Here is a 23,666-nt window from a genome sequence, read left to right as displayed (position 1 = left end):
AGTGGCGATTAACCGAGTTTTCACTTGGCAGAAATGAGGAGCGGACTCGGAGAGAAAATATCTTACAGATGCAGAGTTTGTTCTTCAGAACGATGGTACTGATACGCAGGCAGATAGCCGGAGTACCCCCATTAAAGAGAGGGGGGGGGTATCAGAAAGAAAATTACCTAAATAAAATCTAAGAGAAACTGCAAATGCCTCAATGGAGATGCATTCACATTATGAGTCCAAAGGAAATCCCTGAAACCAATCTCTTATAATTGCGCGCATTCTTTACTGTCTAAAATGAAAATCACATTTGAAGGAAATATTTTAATATTGGATTATTAATGTCTTCTCTTATGTCTATTACTTATAATTACTTATATCTTTATAAAGAAAGAAACACCCGGTTGGCCAGTGGATAGCTGAGAGAAGTGTGTGTGTGTGGGGGGGGGGGGGTGAAATAAGGCAACTCAGTTTAAAAGCCCTTTATTATTATTATTCAAATTCAAAAATTCCGTGTAATCTTCATTGTTAATATTAGAAGAACACGTGTTGTAAATGCAGATGCAAAAAAGTATTACTATCACAATTTTAATTCAAATGCAATGCAGAAAATGAATCACATATGCAGCACTGTGTGCTGAATTTTGTAAAAATTACAACTTGGAATGTCACTAAAGATGATTATTGTAATTGTGTAAATATTTTAGAAATCAATAAAATAAACAATTATAAAAAATTATTATTATTATTATTATTATTATTGATACACAGTCAAAACAAGATATCTTACAAACAGGAATTTGACTGGTGATTCAGAGCAATTCAGATTCTACCCGAGAATCTAAGAATAGTCCGTCAGGTAGCGTCGTAAAATATGGACTGTTCCCATAATGCTGTTTTTTGTAGGTCATATGGGGTCACTTCGTTCATGTTTATTTGCTGTAAATAGTTGGACAGCTTCTTTGAAGTTGCACCAAGTGCACCGATAACTATTCGGATGGCTTTGGTGTGTTTACGCCACAGCCGACCAACTTCGATTGCCAGATCTCGATATTTAGTAATTTTTTCCAGTTCTTTGTTGTTATCACTGGGTACTGCAATATCGATAATCCAAACCTGTCGATGTTCGATAATTGTGATGTCAGGTCTATTATGTTCCAAATGCCGATCAGTTTGTATTTTAAAGTCCCAGAGAATTTTTGCTGTTTCGTTTTCCAATGCTGTCTCTATTTTATGCTGCCACCAGTTTTCTGATGTAGGAAAGCCATATTTTTTTGCATACATGCCAGTGAATTATTTTGGCTACTTGATCATGGCGTATTTATAATCAGTTTGAGCTATCTTGCTGCAGACATCATTATTATTATTATTATTATTATTATTATTGGCACCGCGGCATGAACTCTAAAATTATTAAGATTCTCATTTATTCCTTTGCAGTACATGTAGCTATTATCAAATGGATTCGAATGTTTCGTCCTTTATGTTATAAGTGTTTTGTGTTTAGGTAGGATTCGAGTATTCAAAAGGAGACGCAGATCAGCAGTGTTGGATTCATATCGAATCACTTAATATTTTAATGCTTCGTCATCTTGCATAAAGATGATATTTTCAGGAAAAGACTTATAATTTTCTTATTTAAAAATGAGATTCAATGCGTATTGCGAATTAACTCTGTTCTGTGTGATCTCAATTTTGTAGTTCTACTTGATTTATTCATTGCAACAGCTGCCTGCTAGACTGAGCTATTAGCTTCCAACATATTCACTTCTTCAGACAAGTGATTTCCTTTTCTGTATTGCTTTTCCCACTGTTCTATTTTTGCTTTCTTCAGCTAGCTTTATTGTTCGAGAGAGAGAGAGAGAGAGAGAGAGAGACAGGTGTTTGTTGCAACTATTCCTGCTAATCCATCATAGTGAGCTGTTTTGCCAGCATTCCAAATTCTTTCCAGTCGTTTACTGTATTATTTCTGTCCTAATTCACCCTATAAACAGGTTTGTTCGTATCAACAAGGTCACTTGTGGTTTCTGCTCCAAGTGCTCTTGTCATAACTCTCGTAATCCTTTCAAAAAACCATCAAACCGTTCCCCTTTTGATGCGTCATCCAACCACTAGAGGTCATTGTTCGTTTCCTTGTCGACACGGCTTTTACAGCGATCTCTACCAACTACCGAATCACAGCTCTTTGCGATAGCTTCAAAGAGCGAGATCAAGTAGAACCAGACCTGAGGCGTGAACTGCCAAACTAAATCAATGGCAACGAGAACCCGACACTGTTTTTCACACAGTCAGGTGACAACAACGATTCTTTTATGAAAAGAAATATTGTGCACAATAGAAGCCCGTCCTTAAGGCCATTTCGCCGGTTTCTTGTTGGGTGATTGGAGAGCGAATAGGGAAAACCCCAACTACTTGTTCTCTATTCAAGCTGTGCTGATCCACCTAATGCAGGAGAAATAACAAGTTGGGCGGGTGTAAACTTGTCTTTACCAAACTTGTATTTCTTCTACTACATTAGGTGAATGGTCCTTTGATTTAATTAGTAAGCTCGCCTGATGTAAAAAGAGCTTGCCAATCTCTCATTTTATTCAAGATTATTTGTCATTAATAGATTTTTATTAAAATGTAAAATGATTCCTTACAGAGCTTAGTTGAGCTCTAGGATTACGTAGCATAGTGCATTTCAGTGGAAATTTTGATGCGGCAACTTATAGTTTGAACGCAACATAATTCAAAGCAGGAGAAATTGGGACACTTAAAAAAGAAACGTTAGAGACGTGTTGCTCTTCGCCTCTTTCAAGCAATGCTATTTGAAGGTTCTGTGTTCCAAGGGGCTTCGTTATCATGTGATCGACGAGCACCACATTTCCTTTATTTCATTACTTGGGTAATTACAGGGAAAATTCTATTCCCTTATAAAATCGTAGTATTCAATGAAATCTAAAATTAATATTAAATTCGGACTTCTATCGTTAAGAAGGAGATTCTATGATCTCCAAGTGTGAGGGATGTTAAGAAAGCAATACGTCTCCACATATAAGCGACATCGATGGTCTCACATATTTATTATATGAGCGCATGATTATCTCAATACCATCTTTGGATTCAACTCTGATTATTCGTGATTTTTTTTTTTTTTTTTTTAAGAAATGGAAGAAAGTCGGAAAGAGTAGCATATAAAATTAGACACAACTAAGGAAGTAAATAAAAGGATTCTCCAAAAAGCTTAAAATAAAGAGATGAATGTCTGTTCGCATTTGGGAAGCGTGCTGAAATATTTCTTTTGTATTTCCCCATTGAAAAAAAATAGAATGATATCAGTGGCATAAATTGAACTCAAACGCGCGACGTCTGAAAGCAAAAGCCAGTATAATTAACGGAAACGGAAACGCTGTTGTTGGTATATCATTGTTGTCTTGGAAACAGTACGTCACGTCCGTCTGTTGTTTCAAACGAAGCTTTTTTATTAGGTATGAGAAAAGAAACCGCACCTGTACTAGTCTATAGATTACACGTGTTCTTTAGTTGGAATGATCTCGGTTTCATTCGCATTATAATGCGACTAGAGCGACCTTTCGAAGGGTTTTTCCACTGAAGCCCAGTTAGGTGACCTTCTCTAAACACACACACACACACACACACACACACACAAGAGAATAAGAGAGATGCCGTGCGTAAGGGATGAGGTACCAAAATTATATTTTAAAAAGAAAAACATTGACAAGGTCACAGCACCCAAATTCTTTCATGAATGTGTGTTCATCGCTCTCTTTGCTGTTCTGACATGTTTGGTTTTGCTATTTCAGGTGCAAAGGGTTCTTCAAGCGGACCGTCCAGAACAAAAGGGTGTACACGTGCGTTGCAGATGGAAACTGTGAGATTACCAAAGCCCAAAGAAATCGATGTCAGTACTGCCGTTTCCAGAAGTGCCTCCGACAGGGGATGGTCCTTGCAGGTGAGATTATACTAAGCCATCAGCAAGTCTCCTCGCGTGTGTCAGATATTTTTCAGTCCTACACAGAAGCCAACATCCTCTGCCACCATACAGCCATGTCATAACAAAGACACCGACTCCCCTCCGTCTTTTGTCTTGTTTTTAAATGGAGAAAAGAGGGGGGGGGTAAATATCACTGTGAGGACAAAAGAAATCGAAAGACGTTTTTCAAAATATTTCATGCCTTTTCGATGTTTAATGAAAGATATTTCAAATTCTAAAAGAAACAACAGTCGGTGGGAGACCCCCCCGCCCCGTTTATTGCAGTGGCTTTAAAAGAGGTTCAGATTTGGTCTCTAGAATAGAGTTTCTGCGATTGTGTAACCCTTAGCTCATCCAGTGCACTAACACAAATGTAGTAATGGCTAACAGCCCTCTGTGGATGGAATTCACATAAAAAATAATAAATAAAATAAATAAATAGAAAGGAAAGCGTTGCTAATTGTACGCGATCACCAAAGAGTTTGTGATCGTGCAGAAGTTGTCATAATAACATTGTATTGATCATTATTAGACATTAACTTCTTAATTTAATATCCGTATAAATTCTTCAGTTGTTTTTTCCTCACTTCGGCGTATTAATGAAATGCATCAAATTTCGAGGCTTTCAATGCGATGTTTTTTTCACGGCGAACCAGATGACTACGGCATATATTAATTATCTTGTTTTCGTATTTACTTCAAATTTCTTAATTAACACCCGCTCTTTAAGCATTCTATCCATCTATCTCATGCATTTTCTATTCCCGGTCAGCTATAAATAGTTTCACTTTATTCTGTATCAATTATTTAAGATGCCGTCTGACCATGTCAATAATTGTTCTTGGGTATCTTTCAGCTCGCCATATAATTACAGGACTGATTAAGTCCACTCAGACATTTGAATTGGTGTATTCTTAACGCCAGATCTGTTAAAAGATAAATCACCTGTCTCGAAATGTCCGGATTGCAGCCTTTCGCTGTCAATACAACAAGCAGAACAGGTTTTAGCCAAGCAACGAGTGCATGTTTTTTGTTTGTTTGTTTGTTTGTTTAGGTTTCTCTTCGATACAAAAGTGTTGGCTTTATTTTACTTTTAAATTTCCATCATCGCATCTGACCTAATCAACGTTGCGTGTTCTAATAATTCATGGCTCAATGACTACCAAATTGGTTATTAGCAGTTAAATTAGCATCTTATTGTCATTATAAGATAATTCAAAACAATTTCCCATGCGAAAAATTTGTTGCACACAAACGACCGTTAAAACTATATACTGTGACCTTTGCCTAAGGTGAATACGTGTGAAATTTATAATAATAATAAAAAAAAAAAAAAACCGCGCTGATTTATACGAACGAGCGTGCCGAGTCATTTAAGCTATCGACTCATGCCTTAACTGACACATTCAATTGGTTTAAGCATTTCAGCAAATCGTAAATTGGATAAGTTGATGAACGGTTCGAACTCAGTTGAAATGAATTCACACACAATATCGACAATGAATAACAAATTTTAAAAATGCAGTAAATGGATGTATTTGCTAATGCTTCTACTGAAGGCGAAAAGTTATCGGATGCTTCCGTGATGTACCTTAATTCAGCGGTTGTCAATAACAGAAACGTCTGTAAAAGTCTCCCGGATCAATTGCAACTGTCAGAAGTGATCATTTTTGCATATCCACTTAGTTTTTCTTATTGGATTACTTCCTGGAGATTTGAATTAAATTATTTCTGCTCGCTTTTAGCGTCTGTTTATTGACTTTTTGTCGGTTTCGAGTTTTGACAAATTTACTTCCTGGTGGAAAAATTGCCTAGAACATGTACTGCTGCTTGGAACGTCAACCAATCTGCAAAATGTGAGCTCAGCTCTTCGGTGTTGTATCTGAATACACATCGTCTGAGTGCTAACATTTCGGTTTTTGAGTTTATTGACCTGTATGAAGACTGATCACATAAATAAACAAATAATATGATTACCATAAATAATAAAATGACAAATACCGTCGTGTCATTCAACAACATAAGCAAATTTTTCAAAAATGTTTTCTTTCACTGAAAATTTTGAGTGATTATCCTTTACTTAGATGTTAGCAGAAACATGACACACACACACACACACACACACACACACACACACACACACACACACACACACAAATTTAGAGGGCTTCGGCCCTTGATGTTCATGACGCACCTCTGTGCTATTTACTACGAATTCACTGCAACTATTAAATACGTAAATTCTTACAGAGGAGGGGGGAGGGGGGGAAAGACTGACTCACCCTTAACAGTTCCGGTATTTTTTTTTTTCTTTTTTCAAAGATACGATCATTGTAAGTATTTGATACTCCAGGACCCAACGCCTCTTCGGCGCTTGCTACTACCTTTGCATTCTAACACTAATGAGATGTGTCGTTGGCGAATGTCTTCTAAGGGAACATCGCTGTATGTTAGGTCTTGACCGCAACAGGAAGTCGATTGTGTCATTCGCTCACCATCTCTGGTTTCAAGCGTGCTCAATGGAACATTCGTTGAGAGAGTGTGAGGCTCATTGACGAAATGTGAGGCTCTTTAGTTCATGAACTGCAGTCGTCCACTTAAACACTACGGACATTATTTCTCAAGTCTACACATCCATCTGTCACTCTGTTTATGGAACTGCCTGAAATATCGGGGTGTTAATGCTGCGAGATCCCAGAACAGTTAAGAATTTATTTGAATCAACTGCCTTGTTCCAAATGTTCCACTGCTTGTTAAATATCTAATTTGAACTGCCTTAAGTTTTCGTCTTCTAAGACAATTTCATTGATTCAAATTTATGCTGGTCTTTCTCTGACGGTTTGGAAGTGAAAAGCCCACTCTTCTGCGAAATATTTACCTTCTCATCGTTCATAGTTGAAGCGGCATTTCGAATTGATTTCACTCACCTCTGAATGATGTCAAGTTCTTCCCTAATATGCTCCCTTTAAATAGGATACAACCATTGATGCCATCTGTTTACTTCGCTCCCCAAATTTTTCTCTGTGGTCTTTGATCAGGTGCTCTATTTCTAACCCAATTCTTGGATCCATAAGTTGAAATTGGTTCGAACACTGCCTTACATATTGCTAGCGTAGTGCTTTGAATAATTTCTCTCTTATTTTATATAAATTTATTGAGCTGACTTTTCACCATACGAGCTAGGCTTATTTTAATATTCATTTCCATGTTTAATTGCTCTCCTTCCATTCTGTCATCATTTGCTGTAAAAACTGCGGCTCGGTAGAAATGTGCTGCCTTGTCTACAGGTTCATCCATGGTGAGATGCACTCATTTTTTCCTTTGCTTTTTTCACTTTTGGTAATGAAAATCCTCTGAAAATGATCGTAGAGGAGTTTTTGATGAAAATGCCATCGGCGTACAACGGGGGGGGGATTTCCCCAATTTCTAAATTAATTTAAAAAAAAACTTGTATAAATATTCATTATGCGCGTTAGATTGTTCATTTCGAGATATTTCGAAAAATAAAAATACGTAATAAATAAAATAAACGAATAGGCCTAAGTTCGATTCTCGTCGCGACGGGGGGAATCTTTATCTGGACGATTCAATCGAAGGTGAGTTAGCCGATCTCATACGGAGGGAGCAGGGTTTTTTCTCCCGCATACAGACAAATCGGCCCTTCAGAACACACGCAATTTACAGACAAAAAATACTGGAAGTGGTGGTGGAGGTGGGCGTTGATGGAGATGATTCGTAGTAGAGGTTCGGTGTAGTGGTTGAGACAGTTGTAGGTGTCCTCCCGCGATGAGTCTTTGGACTCCTTGGAGGTATCAGGAATAATAATAATAATAAGAGAGTAAATCATATTTTTTCGCGAAAATAGCAAATTGAATTATAATCCCGTTAGTAATACGAAAATAAAAATTCTATAAAATATAAAACATCTGCGTAGCCTTTCTAGACAAGATTTGGGTTTCTAACCAACCATCATCCGTTTCGACCTTTAAATACACACAAGTATATGTTAAAAACTACTCGTTATGTTTACGAACATTGTTTTTGTCTATTATACTGCATGCGATCAAGATTAGCCAATTTTGCTAAGGATCAGGCAGACTGCCTTTTATCGAGCACATCAGAACGATTGCGAGTGGGAAACAGGCTGCCTACCGATTTCCAAAAATATAGAACGAGGGCGTATCGCACGCTTCCCCTGAGAAATTAAATGAAAATATAAATAAATAAATGGGAATTTGTTAATTTATTTTTAAAATGTTTTGTTCTTTCTGTCTAATAATGCATTATGAAATTATTTAGAAAATAAAAAATAAAGCTTTTCGAGAACCTTGGGTGTAAAGGAGACTCGTGACGCTACTGAGTTAACACGGGCGACGAAAAGAATTATGAAACTGAAACACAATCGGATGACTAATGTTTGAAACTTGCAGTGTCGTGCTGAGAATAGCTCTTGTTCGGTTGAAATAATAGAACCAAAACAGAAACCAACTGTATGCTGGGCAGAGCGCTTTTGTTTTGTATCTCTGGTGCCAAAACGATTTCACAAATGCCTTTTGTGTGAAGGCAAAGACTTTAGCTGTCGACAGTTGCTCTGTCTGAGGAGAAGAGTTGCAATCAACACGGGACTTGTTGAGCTGACTGGCCACTCGCTGGGTTTGTTTGTGTCTATGGGGGGGGGGGATTAAGATCAACGCAATCAGAAGACTTATACATGAATTCAATTAGTTTTTATTAATAATAGGATGGTGAATTTAAAATAAAAATATTTATCGAAGATTCTAAAATTATTTCCCCATTTTCATGAGTGATTTTAATATTTGATTACATACCTCAAAGGATGTTATAAATGCTACTAATAATTGTTTTTTAAAGAAGTGCGGGAATTTTTTTTATCATCTCCTGTTTAGAAAAGAGAGAGAGAGATTAAAAGATTAATTTAAAAGATCTATTAAGATTAGAAATAAAAACGCTACATATAGAAATAGGATGAAGTGTGCACTTCAATGCCATTTTGACTTACTAAAATGAATTATGCCTGCATAATATTATACTCCCGAATGGTCGATTGACTGCTCCGAATGAAAAAATATTGGAAGCATCTAAGGATCTTTGTGGATCCTTAGATGCTTCCACAAAGGATAGGAATACGAAGTCATGTACAGTTATGTCGACAAGAAATGTATGTGTTTTCATCATAGATGACTAAATAAGTGTGTTCCCTTAAAAATATGCAGAAATGCAGAACGCAAAAAATGTTTTATCGCTGGAATATTTCTTAAGAAAACTCTCAGTGACTCGGGACAGTTTTAGTTCTCTCTGGATTCCCCATTCAGTTATGGGAGAATATTAACATTCTTAGATGCATTAATACAACGATGTCGCAAGGTCAGTTAATGCAGCAATGCTTCAACATATCGAGCTTATAAGCGGGTTGACTAATTGCGAGTGCACAAAGCAGGCATTCGCGGTGCCAGATAGTTTAATTCTGCCACAGGATGTGTTGAAAGAACAGATGGAAGGGGTGGTTTTTCTGCTCTGGCACCTCTTTCTTTTGCACGAATCTTTGTATGCCCTTTAAAAAAGTACTTAAGTGTGTGTGTGTGGGTGTGTGGGTGTGTGTTTGTGTGTGTGTGTGTGTGTGAGAGAGAGAGAGAGAGAGAGAGAGAGCCTGCAATGGCTAGACTGTGAAAAACTCTAAAGAGCCGCCTACTCCAACTGTGTCTTTTTTAGAGTTAATGGCCGCTCCATCTGCATTACGATTACAACACCGCGTAGGAAACCAAGTTACCGTCCTGTAAGCAAAATGGGGATGCTATAAGTCTTTGTGATTGAATAACTCGGTCAGAACGTGCGCAGGACGAAGGCCGGGTAGTAGTTTTACGACATACACTCACGGCTACAAAAATACTAATCTTGATAATGTAATAGAAATTATGAAGTGCTTGTTCCGATGCAAAATTGATTTTTATAACCATAACTAGAAAGAAAACTATTCACTTTCATAAATGGCGTTATGCATTTATCATCATAACGCTAATTACGGGTATGGACCATATTGGTCTGTTCCGGTCTCATTATCCACCCAATATCCTATTTTGAGGTCTACCCTGTTTCCAGTCGGCTTATATTTTAGTATTTGTTTTGGATGTCGGGTGTTGGCCATTTGGTGTTCAATCCATTTTTGTTTGTATTTGTTTACTTTTTCTTGTATTGATTTTATTTTTAGTTATTTTAAAATGTCTTCGTTCCCTTTTTGGTTTAATAATGTGTATTTTGCAGTTCTTCTCATAAATCTCATTTCACTCGTTTGTTTATTGCCCAAATTTCACTGCCATATAATAACGTGGACACTGCTAAAGTATTGGATATTTTCAAGCGTGTTTCTTCTTGAACTATGTTTGGGTTGAGCGTTCTATTTATGAGGCCTAAAATCTGTAAAAAGTTTTGAAGTTTTTAATTTTATGTCTTTCTCCTTCACATGATATTTCACATCCAAGATGACTGAAAGTCTCTATTATTTTATTATTAATAACTATTTTGCTTCTAACTGGAGTTTGTCCACAAAATGCCATTGTTTTAGTTTTATTCATGGAAATTTTCATTCCAAACTGTTCTACTATAATGTTTAAATTGTATATTGCTCTTTGTAAATTGTTTTCCTTATCTGATATTATTATTACCCGATCATCTGCAAATAATACTGTATTTATTTTGTTATTCCGGGAAATTTCTATACCTTGATTGTTTAAGGTATTCCACTGTATTAATATTTCATTAATGTAAATATTGAAAAGTTTGGAGACAGAGGACATCATTCTCTTACTCCTCGGTTTATAGATTGCTTTTCAGACAACTTTTCATTTATTTTTATTTCATTATCTTTATATATATTCAATATTGCATGTAGTAAAATACTAGGTATATTTATTCTTTGTAATGTATCAAACAGTTTATATATTTTTACTTCGTCAAATGCTTTTTCGTAATCTATAAACTAAAGATGACTTTTCAAATTAAATTCTCTTCTTTTTTCTAAAAGTAGTTTTAAACACAGAAAGCTGCATCCTTTTCTAAATCCATTTTGACATTCTAATAATATTTTTTCACTGTATATTTTTAGTTTTTCATTAAGTATTCTGCCATATATTTTGTAGCATGTATTCAATAAACTAATACCTCTGTAGTTAGCAGGTTTTGTTTTATCCCCTTTTTTAAATATAGGTATTACTATGCTTGTATTCCATTCTATTGTCTATTTGTATATATTTTATTTAAAAATTTTATTAATCTTTGATGAAATTTTTTTCCAGCAAATTTATACAGTTCGGAGTTTATCCCATCTTCTCCTGCTGATTTGCCTTATTTTTATTTTATTTAGGTTGTCCTTTAATTCTTTCATTGTTATCATGTCATTTAAGGTATTTTGTAAGTTTCTGGTGTAATTGTTTTTGATGCCAGTATTATCCGTCCAAAGATCTGAAAAGTAATCCAAGAATTCTTTTACATCGATTTCACAATTTATATTTGCAGTTTCTTTTATATCTGCATTCAAGTATTTTAGTATTCTATACGCATTGGGTCTTATTTTGTACATGTCATTTTTTTAGATACGATGCCAATTTTTCCCAGCTTTCTCTCTTTCTGGTTTCTCTTTTGGCTATTACTCGTCTTTTTTTATTTTCAATTCAATTTCTTGTTTTTTTTTTGCTACTTAACTGATCTTTTAAAAGCCAGCTTTTTATTTTCAATTATTGTTCCTAGACTTCCATATGCTGCTGATGCGATAATTTCTTTTATATTATTCCATTCTTTCTCAATGTCTTCATTTTCTTGTATTTTTTCCTAAGTAGTTGTTAAACCTCTGTTGGTATAAATTTCTTATACTTGAATCAATTAGTAGTCTTCCTTTGTAATTAGATTTTGTTTCTCTAGTTTGATTATTATTATTATTATTTATTTATTTATTTATTTTGTATTTTTTCTGGCCAGTTCGGTGGAAATCTTAGTTTTGCCTGTACTAAATAGTGATCTGTGTCAATTTCTAGCCCTCTTCTAACTTTAACGTCTAGGAAGAGGTTTGCTGCTTTTTCATTTGCTATAAAGTAGTCTATGATTGATTTTTGTCCTCTTGCACACCACGTATATTTATGTATATTTTTATGTTTTTAAAATGCATTCATTATTTTTAAATTATTATGTATTGTATAATCAATGAGTCGCTTTCCATTTTTGTTTATTGGTTCTCCAAATTTTTGTAATTATTATTAATTTTTTTCATTCCTATTCTGGCATTAAGATCTCTGGCTATAATTATATGATCTGTTTTATTTAATTTTTCATATATTCCTTGTAACTCTTCGTGAAAGTAATCATTTTCTTCTTCTTTTCCTTCTTCAGGGGCATACACTCCCACAACTGTTAAATTTTCTTTATTTAATTTTAATCGCACTTCTAATATTCCAGTATGTATAATGAGTTATTTGCTTTAATTGATTTGTGGATCCAAATCATTACACCAGCTTTTGCATGTATTTGTTGGTCCACTCCACTCCACTCTATATGATATTGTAGTTAGCTGTTTCTTTTGTTTAGCCTTTTTTAGTGGTCACCCCCCCCTCGCACTCGAATTGCTCTAATAGCACTGGGAGGGGGGGAGTCTCCAGATATGATATACCAAGTGTATATTGTACGAAGTAAGGTCAGGTGTAGCTTGGGTATCTCGGGTTTGCCATGCCCGTACTCGCCAATGTGAGCCCCTGCATTTATAAATGCGCTAATTGACATTTCATTTGTGGAAATACTTAGAAGTAACATAATTAACATAACTTGTGATTCGCAGCAAAATTTTTCTTCCTCTTCTTTCCAAAAAAATCTCGAATTTTTGGAATTTTTCAGATATGATCATAATGGTGATACATTTAGGTGCTGTTATGTAATAAATTATTCATAGAATATAAACCAAATTACGTTAAAAGCATCCATTAAAATTATCCAATGTAATTCAGTATACACTGATTCCTTGAGATTCCATGGATTCAACAATCTGAATAGGGAATTATAACAACTTTAAATTAGCATCACTTCATATAAGCCATACCCATGGCTTTTCCTTTTAAATTAAGCCATTAATGGGTTAGCCTCGCCATGTAAAATGAAGAAGGTTATCCCAAGTGTAAATTATGTACTTGTTGACGTATAAATAAACTGACTCAAGTTTATGTTAGGTTCAGCATATGAAAAACAATAGGAATATTTGGCGTACCCACTGGAGTATACAAAACTCTCAATTTGGGGATTACGGACGTTAAGCTGATAGGAGTTGATTGTTTCTTTCAATATAAATTTTAACCTGTTGTGTATGAATGTGGGGGTGGGTATGAGTGCTTGCATATCCCGGAAAACTGGATCTCCTCTTAAGAAACCCAGGGGGGTCAGTGGGAATCACTTTCTCCCTGCTGGTATTTTGAAACTCAACCTACGCTGGAAAAATATTTGTGTTTCAGGTTACGGCAAACAACTTACAACCCGTTTTACCACCTTCGGTAGCACTGCCAGTGAATTCTTGTACTTCTGAGGTTGCAACCGTTTCAATTGTTATGCAAAATATAATTAATAGAATCGAGCCCTGACCCAGCTGACAGGATCAAATGAAGACGTTTAAAAGGGAGGGGGGGTATGTAATTTATGCTTCTTGATCATTTGAGCATGTTTACTACGTGGGGAGTGAGCATTATAATAATGATGATGAAAGAAATTTACTCTTGCGTGGGCTCATTCGCACAAATAAATGCTTCAATGTCAATATAAGAAATCAGTGACGAAATAACTGTGCGTGTGTTATCATTGGAATTTTTTTGCTGTTTCCATGGTTATATTTATCTTGTTTTATTTATTTATTTTTTGCACAATTCCATGGCGGCAAATTGATTACCAAGGTAGGTAAAAACCGGTTACGAGAGGATCAGGGTACAAAAATAAAAGGCTTAACAAGATCTCAAGAATTAATACAATATCTGAAATTCATCGCACGCAAAACAAACTGCGTCGAAATCAGTTTTAGAAAACTGGTTCTAAAGAGATCAAGGTGAATGCGAGGAATTTGAAAGATATTGGACATATTTATGTGAGAGTAAAATTAATTAATTAGTTAATATTAATGCGCTTGAGTAATTAATGCGCTTAACGCAAAACACACATTTTTTATTGGTAAGTAATCTTGGAACCAGTTTCTGTTCATAAAACATCTTGGAGAAGCCTTTGATCTGATAGAATTTTAACCTCGAAATCTTAACCTCTGGTTTCGAAAATTATAATGGATGACAGAATAATCTTAAAGAGAATGAAAGAGAGAGAGAGAGAGAGACTCTTGAAGTTGATATAAAAATTCCATTTCTGGACTCAGTCCAGAAATGGTCATATTAGCCCAGCAACATTTGCAATTCAGGCGAACCAATAACAGAGCTCTTTGTAAAAGCATCCCCACCCCCGCCCACAGACGAACATTCATTAATCATATGGAATTCTTTTGATTAATTCTGTTAAACAGGATTTTTTGTGCATCTAATTGTATTGATCATTTGCTAGAGTGGCTGTGAATCAAATACGAGCCGAGATCGCACATCTCTAATCGATAACTAAGAATGCGTATTAATCCGAGCAGCAAACAGTATTCGCGGAATGTGATATTAAACAGACCCAGAGAGAGAGTTTTGGCCATTTTTCATCGTCGTTGTGAACAACTCCTAAACACTGATATAATTGGCACTGCATACCCATCGGTTGTGCTTGCTATGATATTTTCTTCAGAATTCCAGTTACCAGCGTTTTATTTTTCCAGAGTCAGTAAAATTAAATCCGAGATTGGGTTAATAGACTCTTGTGACCTAACGTCTATTCAACCAGATACCTGAGCGTCATCCGTTGCTAGGCGACCAGAATGTAGTCGTATATCTGGTTGCAAACGGCTTATTTTGCGTCAGTAAAAGTGAAAAAAATATAAGAGGCGGAAGAATGGAGCGCAGCATTATCCACATTTAAAATATTCTGTTTACTACACATGTCGTGTCTCTGATGTAACTGAGCATAATAATTACACGTCCTTTATTTTGTAAATGTTGACCCCCATTGACCTAATTATAGAGCTAAATGTTTTGTATACTTGTCAATTACTCCTTTTTCAGATGCGGAAGTTTTCTTTTAGTATTTTAAAGGCACAAAAAGAAACTTCTGATTACAAAATATTTCTTGGAGAATTAACGAGCAGAAATGAAGCAGGAACAGCCTCAACGCTTACTTGCTAATGAAGTAAGATGATGACGTATTTCCAGACCATTTTTTTTCAAGGAAATCTAGACTCCGGGATTGAGGGGATCACAGTTATCTCTGTGTACGCTCGCGATCTTCCTATTTCAAAATGGGAAGCAAAAGGGTGCTGTTAATAAACTAAAATACGTTTGCGTTGTTACTTGACCTTCCACGATAGAGGAAAGGCACTCCTAAGTGTAACGGAAGTGTTCGGATGGAAGAGAAGGGGAATGATCTCAGAGAACTTGCCGAGCATTTGGATTAAAGAACAAATGCAGGTTCGTGTGGAGAAAATACAGAAAAGGGAAATTCCTGCTACTCACCGTCACCAACGGAAGAAAAGTATGAATCGTTTCCTAGTCACTCCGCTGCAGTCAAGGAAGACATACGGGAAGAACCTCTAGTTTGAGATTTTCCGTTGATGGCCACGTTCTATGTGGTTGCGATGAACGGAGGCTGGATAAATGGCGAGATTCGTGCTTGGAGAAAATAGATCTAGAGCTCAATTGTAGGGGGGAGAGAGAGAGAGAGAGAGAGAGCGAATTCTGAAAGGGCGAGAACGACCGACTTTCTTTAAAATTTAAATCATTTAGATTTTATCTAAATTAAATTTAGATCATATTTAAAAAATGATCTTTCGAAGTGATTTAAAAATTAACCAGAAACAACAAAAAAAAATAATCTAAATCATAACTTGCCGATGCTAAATTAATGCGTATTCTTATTTTATTAAAAAATTTCCCATTCTACTGAAAAATTCATTCCATTTTCCCTTTATTCCAATCACATTTTGAAAGAAGCGTAACTAACAGCAGAAAAAGTAAAATGTGAAGCTAAAGCAGACAATTTTGTAGCAACTGTGCTTCGGCCATATTGGCAGAGAATAAACAAATAAGAAACGAACGATTGCTGGCATTAATTTCCAATACGAATTTTTAAAAAATATGGGATTAGAAAAGCGAAAATTATGAGCGGAAATTAAGAATAAAAATCGGAATCTACTTTCAAAGTACAGTTCTTATAAGATGTGATTGGTCGAAATTAATTAATGCAACTTATAAATTATGTAACAAATGTAAATAAATCTAATGAATTCAAACTTAATCGTACTAAATAAATCCAATGAATTTATAAGGAATCTAAAGAAATAAATCAAATAAATAATTAGAGATTAGAAAGGTTGTAATAATAAATACCAAAACATAAATTCAGCTTCAGCACAACACAAGTTAATAACAACTTCAGCACAACACAAGTGACAAGTTAATAACAGGGCCGTGTGTGTGTGTGTGTGTGTGTGTGTTATTAAAAACCTTGTAGTTATTAGCCGGCCTGAAAGAGGACTCTTCAGATTTGATCTGTCGTTTCTACAGCCATTAAAAAATAGCACATTAAGACGAAATCTCCTTCGCAGTAGAAAATACTTCGATGAATAAGAAATGCGTTTTCTTTTAAATGAAAGGGGGGAAATATAAAATCTTGAGGCGTAACAAAATAGCTACGAAATAAAGCACAAGGAAACGTTCTTGAGCGATGGCACCACTTGTCTACGTTTACGGGATATAAGAAATGTATTATTAACGAATGCCACAATTTGGCGTGCTGGATGACTGCGAGGCGGGGGTGGAAAGCAACCTCAGCTCAGAAGGGAAATGCCTCACTCCACGTGGCCTTGTCCTCGCTTTTTTTTTTTTTTTTTTAATGATGTTTGAGAACTCTAAGGCTTCCCGCGCCTCTCATTGTCGACCTTGACCCGCATCACTCGTATACATACCCGAAGGGTTTGGTGGTCGCATTTTTTAAGTTGAACGGTAAGCCTTGGGGAGAATTTAAAAAAAAATTCACTGCCAGCATTGCTTTAGCGAAAAAAACAAAACTTTTTTTTGTGTTTGCAAATGTTTACATTTTGTATAATGTAAACTATAAATAACGAAGACGTTTTCCCCCACTTTATATTCTTAGGGAGAATTTTCAAACACTACCCGAATGAAAGTACAGATATCTAATCAATCAATTCGACTCTGGAGAAAGAATTAGTTTCAGTTGTAATAATAATAATAATAATAAAATCTTAAAATGCGTTCTTCAACCGATGTTCAACATGTTTTTTTTTTTGTATTTTATTTTTTATTTGAATTCCACCCAAGAAAGGCTATAATCCATAGTTAGCCTATAGTCTATAATGTTAGCCTATAGGGAGGACTTAGAATAATGTGGAACGTGTTTGTTATCGTGGAGAGAACAAACATAGAATGGAATGCTTTTTTTTTCCGTCTTCATTCTTCCGATAAGCCAAGTGGTATCTCAAACTGAGCGATGAGAGTCATCTCCCCCGCGAAGACTCCAATATACCATTAAAGTTCCCTTTAAATATTCTTATGATATCAAAATCTCTCCAAAATGGTTCGTGTTAAACATACTAAAGCCGGACTAAGGTACCAGGTATACCCGCCCCATTCCCTGGTATTAGATTCGCCAAAAATACGGACGAGTAACTAACCATGTTCAACTCAACCAATTTTTAGTGAAGCGAAGAATTTTTAGCCTTTTTGCCGTTCCTGCATTTACGAAAAATGCACAGAACTCGTGTTTGCCACCCCGTTAACAGTTATTTCTTATAATATTTGTTACTGACAAGAATGCCGTGAGAATTCAAATACAGAAGAAAAATCTCTGAACGTTGTTTCTAACTATCTCGTTTGATTGGTGAAGTCTGAATAAACATTTAAAATTTTCATTCATAAATCGATCAACAGAATTCTAAATTACTGCACAATTTTAAAATTACTTTTAATTAAAATTATGTGGTTTTGTTTTTAATTAGTTTTTATGGAAGCGCATCCTTCCACATGGGCAACTCCTGTACTTGATACACTTTATCATTTCATGTTACTGATTCAGAATAATGTAATTTGTATAATTAACGATTTTCTTATTTGCAGCCGTCAGAGAAGATAGAATGCCCGGTGGGAGAAATTCAGGAGCAGTCTACAATCTTTACAAGGTATAGTCGACGTATTTTTTTTCAAACAAAAAACAGCAATGTGTTTCTTTTTTAAAAAAATACAGATTCTATTAAGGATATACTGTGTTATGTGTGTGTGTGTGTGTGTGTGTGTGTGTGTGTGTGTGTACTTGTTTCACTATGGAAAACCAATGGTATTCATTAGAAAAACAATTGGAACCTTGAGATCAGGCCTGAAGAAGTTTTTTTAATTTATATTTATTCTAGTAGTTTCCTAATATGTTTGGATCATTATGTGAAGTGAATTTTTTTGTCTAAAATTCCTTTGCTTTTAGATCGATGTTCTTCATGATGTTCACTTTACATGGACGGATTACACAGAGGTTGCAGTAATAAATTTGAATTAAAGAATGAAATATCATTTAAATGTTGAAAATAGCATCATCTATCAAGGAACTGATTTTTAACAAAGTATAAAATTCGATGATTTTTTTGTTTCCGAAATTAAAAATACCTTTTACATTTATATTGCAAAGTGCTTGTGTTAAGCATAAAATTTACGGCTAAATGTGTCCTCCAAAAGATGCAACTATGCTATATGACGTCATACCTACCTGAAAAAAAAAAAAAAAAACAGTAATACTTTGAGAGACGCTGTTTTTCATGGGAAAGCCTTATCATTACATCTCCCTTCATTTATTTTTACTACCGTTCGAACTTGGAAAGGTAATCCGCGAAACACCCATGAAGTGTTAGCCTTTGAACTCTTTTTGTCTTAGGATAAGTTTTTGCGACCTTTTTTGCAATCCCCATTTAAGCAACCCTTCCTTGTAAACAGAACTTATTTAAAGCAAGGCCATCGTGAATCGTTCAAGGCACTCAGCATGTCCTTCGTACGTACGATGCTTGGAATTCCCCAAGGATCTATTGTCTATCCCGAGAAACCGCGTGTGACCTAAAAAAGCGCAGCATCAGTTGCTGAACTAAGTTAATGTGTCTCAAGGATGAAAACGTAAGAAATCAATTTGTCGGAAGAGTCTTTGAAAAGGTAAAAAAAGCTAAAAAACGATGAATATTTGCCACATCGAGTAGGGCACAAACCGTTCAAGCTGCGATTTATCGCTTCTGTCGGGTTTTTCTGAACTGGCAATTAAAATATGAATACAGCACAGTTTCTTCGAAGAAGAAGAAAATACATTCAAAGATTAAGAAATATTATAAGAAATATAATACATATAAGAAATATAGAAATATCAGGAGGCAATAATACCACCCATTAAGAAATAATCCCCTCATGATTTTCAATTCGAATTACAAGTAAACCATGCTTATTTTAAAAATGTGGATCCCGTAGTAAAAATAAGAGAGATTTTTCTAATTATTATTATTATTACAGTCCTACTTCTCTGAAAGACTGTGAACCTATCGTGCATTAGTATCGTGGATAGACAGAGTGAGATATTTTGGAAACCAACGAGATATGGTCTTTAGAGAAAGGTTGCGCAATTGTTTTAAACCTTTATTAATTAGAGCAGTAGTTTCACATCGGATGATTAAAATCATCTAACAGTTGAAAACGTTCAAAAAATATCCATGCCATAGTGAATTAATTCTTCTTCTTCTCATCAAGGATTAAGCATTTGTCAGTTCCGGCTTCACTGATATTTCGATTTTGTAGCTGCTCTCTCTCTCTCTCTCTGTCTGTCTTTGGTCCATAATTACACACTTCTTCCGTCCTATATAAATCCTCTTTCCATTTCTCTCTATATTGTTTGATTTTTCCTTTACGTTGTGAACACCCATTTCTCTTCTGATCTATTTTTATGTGGTCTTCTGTGCTTAGCTCAGTTGGTACAGACGAAACGAACCTTTTGGTTGGAAAGACCAGAGTTGCAATCCCGTCTACGACACGGGGAATCTTTATCATGTCTTTTCAATCAAGTGGTGAATTAGTACGGTGGCGAATGGTTTCCCCCTCCGGGTATTTTGTCCCAGAAAATAGGCAAACAGCCCACCCAGTGAACACACGAGTGAATACACGAGTGAATGCTTTCCCTTAGGGGATGCAGCAGAGAATGGCAAGACGGTTGTATTAATCATCTAAAAGTCCTAATTAGGGGACTCTCCCCGTCTTGGATGGATGAGAAATGGATGGGATGGAATTTTGTGCATCCTTTAATTGTTCTTAAAATCTCATCTCTGCATTTTATCTTCCTCTTTCTTTGTTTCTGAACTACACAGTAGAGTGGTAGCGACCATCACTTGTTAAAATTTCAGTTCGATTTGTCATCTTATTTTTTATTTAGCGACCTTTTAATTGTTCTTCCAGAGATTTTCTGAAATTTCTTCTTTTTTTTTTTTCATCTATATCTTTATTTTTTAGATAGGTTATTATGCAATCTAAAAAATTAAACTCTGTCATCTGTGTCATCTATTATTTTATCTTCTGTAACTATTTTCGATGTTCTATGATTTCCACCTTTCATGGCTTTCGTTTGTTTTTTGCGAAATTTCGAAATTGTTATTTTGTTTAAAAGTGATTTTGGAAGGCCATTTTCATTGATATAATCCGATCACCTGCTTACAGTATTGTATCGATGATAGACTTCTGGTTAACTGAATACCTTTTTTTTTTTCTTTTCTTATATTTTAATAATTTTCTCAATAATAGTGTTCGAAATAAACTACATCGCTGTCTTACACCTTGATTAACTTCGATTCTTCTGTTAATTTATTACCCATTTGTAACTTTATTTTTGTATCTTTATATAAACTTTGTGTAGCTTGTACTAAACGTACTTGTTTTGTTTTTTTTTCATACATTTTCGCTGTGCATTTTATCAAAAGCTTTCTCATAACCCACAAAGGAGTCTCTAAATTCAATGTTTGTCTTTTTTCAATCGTTTGTTTTAACATCTTGTCAATACACACGATCTTTCATGTGTGAAACAATTTTTTTCATCTGAGAGTAGATTTTTAAAATTTGTTTTATTCAGAAAGTTACTTCGTAACCTGTATTTAATAAGTTCATTCTTCTTAATTTCCATAATCATTTGTCTACTTTCTTAAATAAAGATGCAACCTCTTAGCCAATCTGATGGAACTTCGTATTTCCTCCAACAGTAAAGTATTAACTTTAAGAATCTGTGATGTATTTCAACCAGTTGGGTTTCTATTTTTTCGAAGCTTCTTTCAGTTCTTCCAGTACTGATTTTTTCATTATTGCTTTCTCTCCGTAAATTTGGGTCATCCCGTAAATTCTACTTCATCCCGTAAATTCTTATACTGCTCCATCCATCGTTTCCTCTTGTATTATGTTATCTCTTTCTTCGTTGTTCAATTTCCTTAATATTCTGAGGCTTGTCTTCCGTGTTCTTCTGTTTTATTTATAAATCTTTCCCAGGAATCCTGCTGAGTTTTCTTTATTATGATTTTAGTTTTTTTTTCCCTTTTGTTTTTCGCATATTTCTTCTGTTTCCTTCGTTTGCTTGTGAAAAAATGACCTTTGTTTATTCATTAAAAGACAAGCAATTATGCTAATTGTTTTTCTTTTATTAAATTTTCTATATCTCTGTTCCAAATGTTTAATATTTTTTTCTTCTTAATATAATTTAATTTTCTTTCCAAGTACTTCAGAGGCTGCTTTGTGGATTATCTTTATTAAAGTTTTCCATTCTTCTTCTTCTTCTACATCTTCGTTGATTTCGGCTTCTTTCAGATAATCTGTTAATCGTTATTGGTAGAGTATCCTAATGCTTTCTTCTTGTAATAGATATGCTTTGTATACTTGTTTGTTTTTTATCATTTACTTCTTTTCTCCATTTCGTTAGCATTTCAGAAACTATCAAGCGATGAGCTGAAATGAATTCATTTCCTCTGTGAACATCCCTCACACGTGGAGCTAGTTTCCGATTAGGAATGATCCAATCAATTACAGATCTTGTTCATTCCAATTATATTTATTTATATTCTTTTTTTTTTTTTCGAAAAAAGAGTATTAGTTATTTACAAATGATTGAAAATCCTGAAGTCTCATATTCCTTAGCCATTGTTATTTATGCAAATGTCTCCATATTTGTCTAATTGTGTGAATTGGAAAGCATACACGCGGCCAAGCAGACCTTTCCAAAGCATAACAAACGTTAAATAACTAGAAGAGTAAAAAAAAAAAGAAAACAAATCAGAAGCAATATGTGGTAAAAAATATGAGTTAGCTAGTTAATGTTATATTTAAGGTATGCAGTTATTGTTCAAATGTGAACCGAAGAACATGGAAGAGGACGCTGCCAAGAAGTGTCTTCTCCACTTTCTCTTATTGTGGTACACTCGATGGACTGTCATCACGGCCTACTAACCTAAGTAGCTGCATAGAAACATAATCAATGCTCTGATAAATAAATAAATAAATTCCGTGTGATGATACAGCGTTCTCCCTTTTTACGGGAGTTCACGGTACCATCTAGTCCCCCAAAATTTTATCCCGGCCCCGGAACCGGCATAGGCTGACGAATCAGACCTATGGCTGGGTCAGTATTCCTGACTGTAATCCGTGTGTGTCCTCAGACCGGTTTGCCTGCTTGCGGTATGAAAAACCCCAGATAAACTAGGTGAACAAACCCTGCTGTCCACACATACCAAGACCGGCTAACTTGGCTATGGCTAAGGAAGATCCTTGAGCTCCTCACGTCGTTCACGGGAATCGAACCTAGGACACTCCTTCCCCAAGCAGATGGTTGCGAAGCGCAAAGCCACTCGGACATCGATGCTCTGATAAAACGGTTAGTGCCCTTCCTATGCATTAGTCTGCTTAAATTCTCGGCCCTATTTGCTTGTGTTTGTTACGGCGATGGAAAACAGCCGTACGAGTTCGAATCTACTCGTCTAGAGTAGATCCGAACCTAGATATTTTCAAACGTAGGGTATTGTCATCATGGACTAGGCCACGGAAGTTCTTCAAAATCGTTCCGTAATCTTTAATACGCGATTAAAGTTTGCTTAAAATAGTCAATCCCATCTTCAGGACAGCAAAGCTTAGCAAGTAAAAATAAAAAGGATTACATCGGGCTAAAAGAGAAACCAAAAAGAAATATCGACATTGTATAAACACCTCGAGGTTGTCTCAGGAATTGATACATTACTATACACTATTTGAATAACTCGGATAAATAGCTGATAAATAAACGATAGACTAAAGGAAAAGAAAGATAGAGTAAAAGGCAAAAAGAGTACACACGGTCTATTATTCACGACATGATGAAAAAAACAGACTAGCAATAGAATCGTATCACGCTTATATTAAAATCAGAATGGAAGTAGTTTATAACAAGAAATGCACCAAAACGGAAGTTGCTCCTCGTCAAATACGTGCAATAAAATAGTAAATCACGCAAATGTCTCTGACTGGCAAACCCGCTGATAGGACACCCCTGGAAC

The 23,666-nt window shown here is 35.3% G+C and overlaps 1 protein-coding gene across 3 annotated transcripts in view; it reads left to right on the top strand.

Annotated features, from left to right (window-relative positions):
• Positions 1 to 23,666, top strand: part of LOC150110720 (uncharacterized) — a 302,788-nt gene that overhangs the window by 272,529 nt on the left and 6,593 nt on the right. For all 3 annotated transcript variants that reach the window (XM_090395950.1, XM_090395941.1, XM_090395959.1), the window contains exons 3-4: positions 3,795 to 3,943; positions 18,211 to 18,272. In XM_090395950.1, the coding sequence (XP_090252076.1) occupies positions 3,795 to 3,943; positions 18,211 to 18,272 (211 nt within the window). The remainder of the gene's footprint in view (positions 1 to 3,794; positions 3,944 to 18,210; positions 18,273 to 23,666) is intronic.

This window comes from Typopeltis vanoorti, chromosome 1 (genome assembly GCF_054136105.1).
Source record: "Typopeltis vanoorti isolate ZY-2024b chromosome 1, IOZ_Tvanoo_1.0, whole genome shotgun sequence".
Taxonomy (NCBI): Eukaryota; Metazoa; Arthropoda; class Arachnida; order Uropygi; family Thelyphonidae; genus Typopeltis; species Typopeltis vanoorti.
This window is presented reverse-complemented; position numbering and strand designations above follow the sequence as displayed.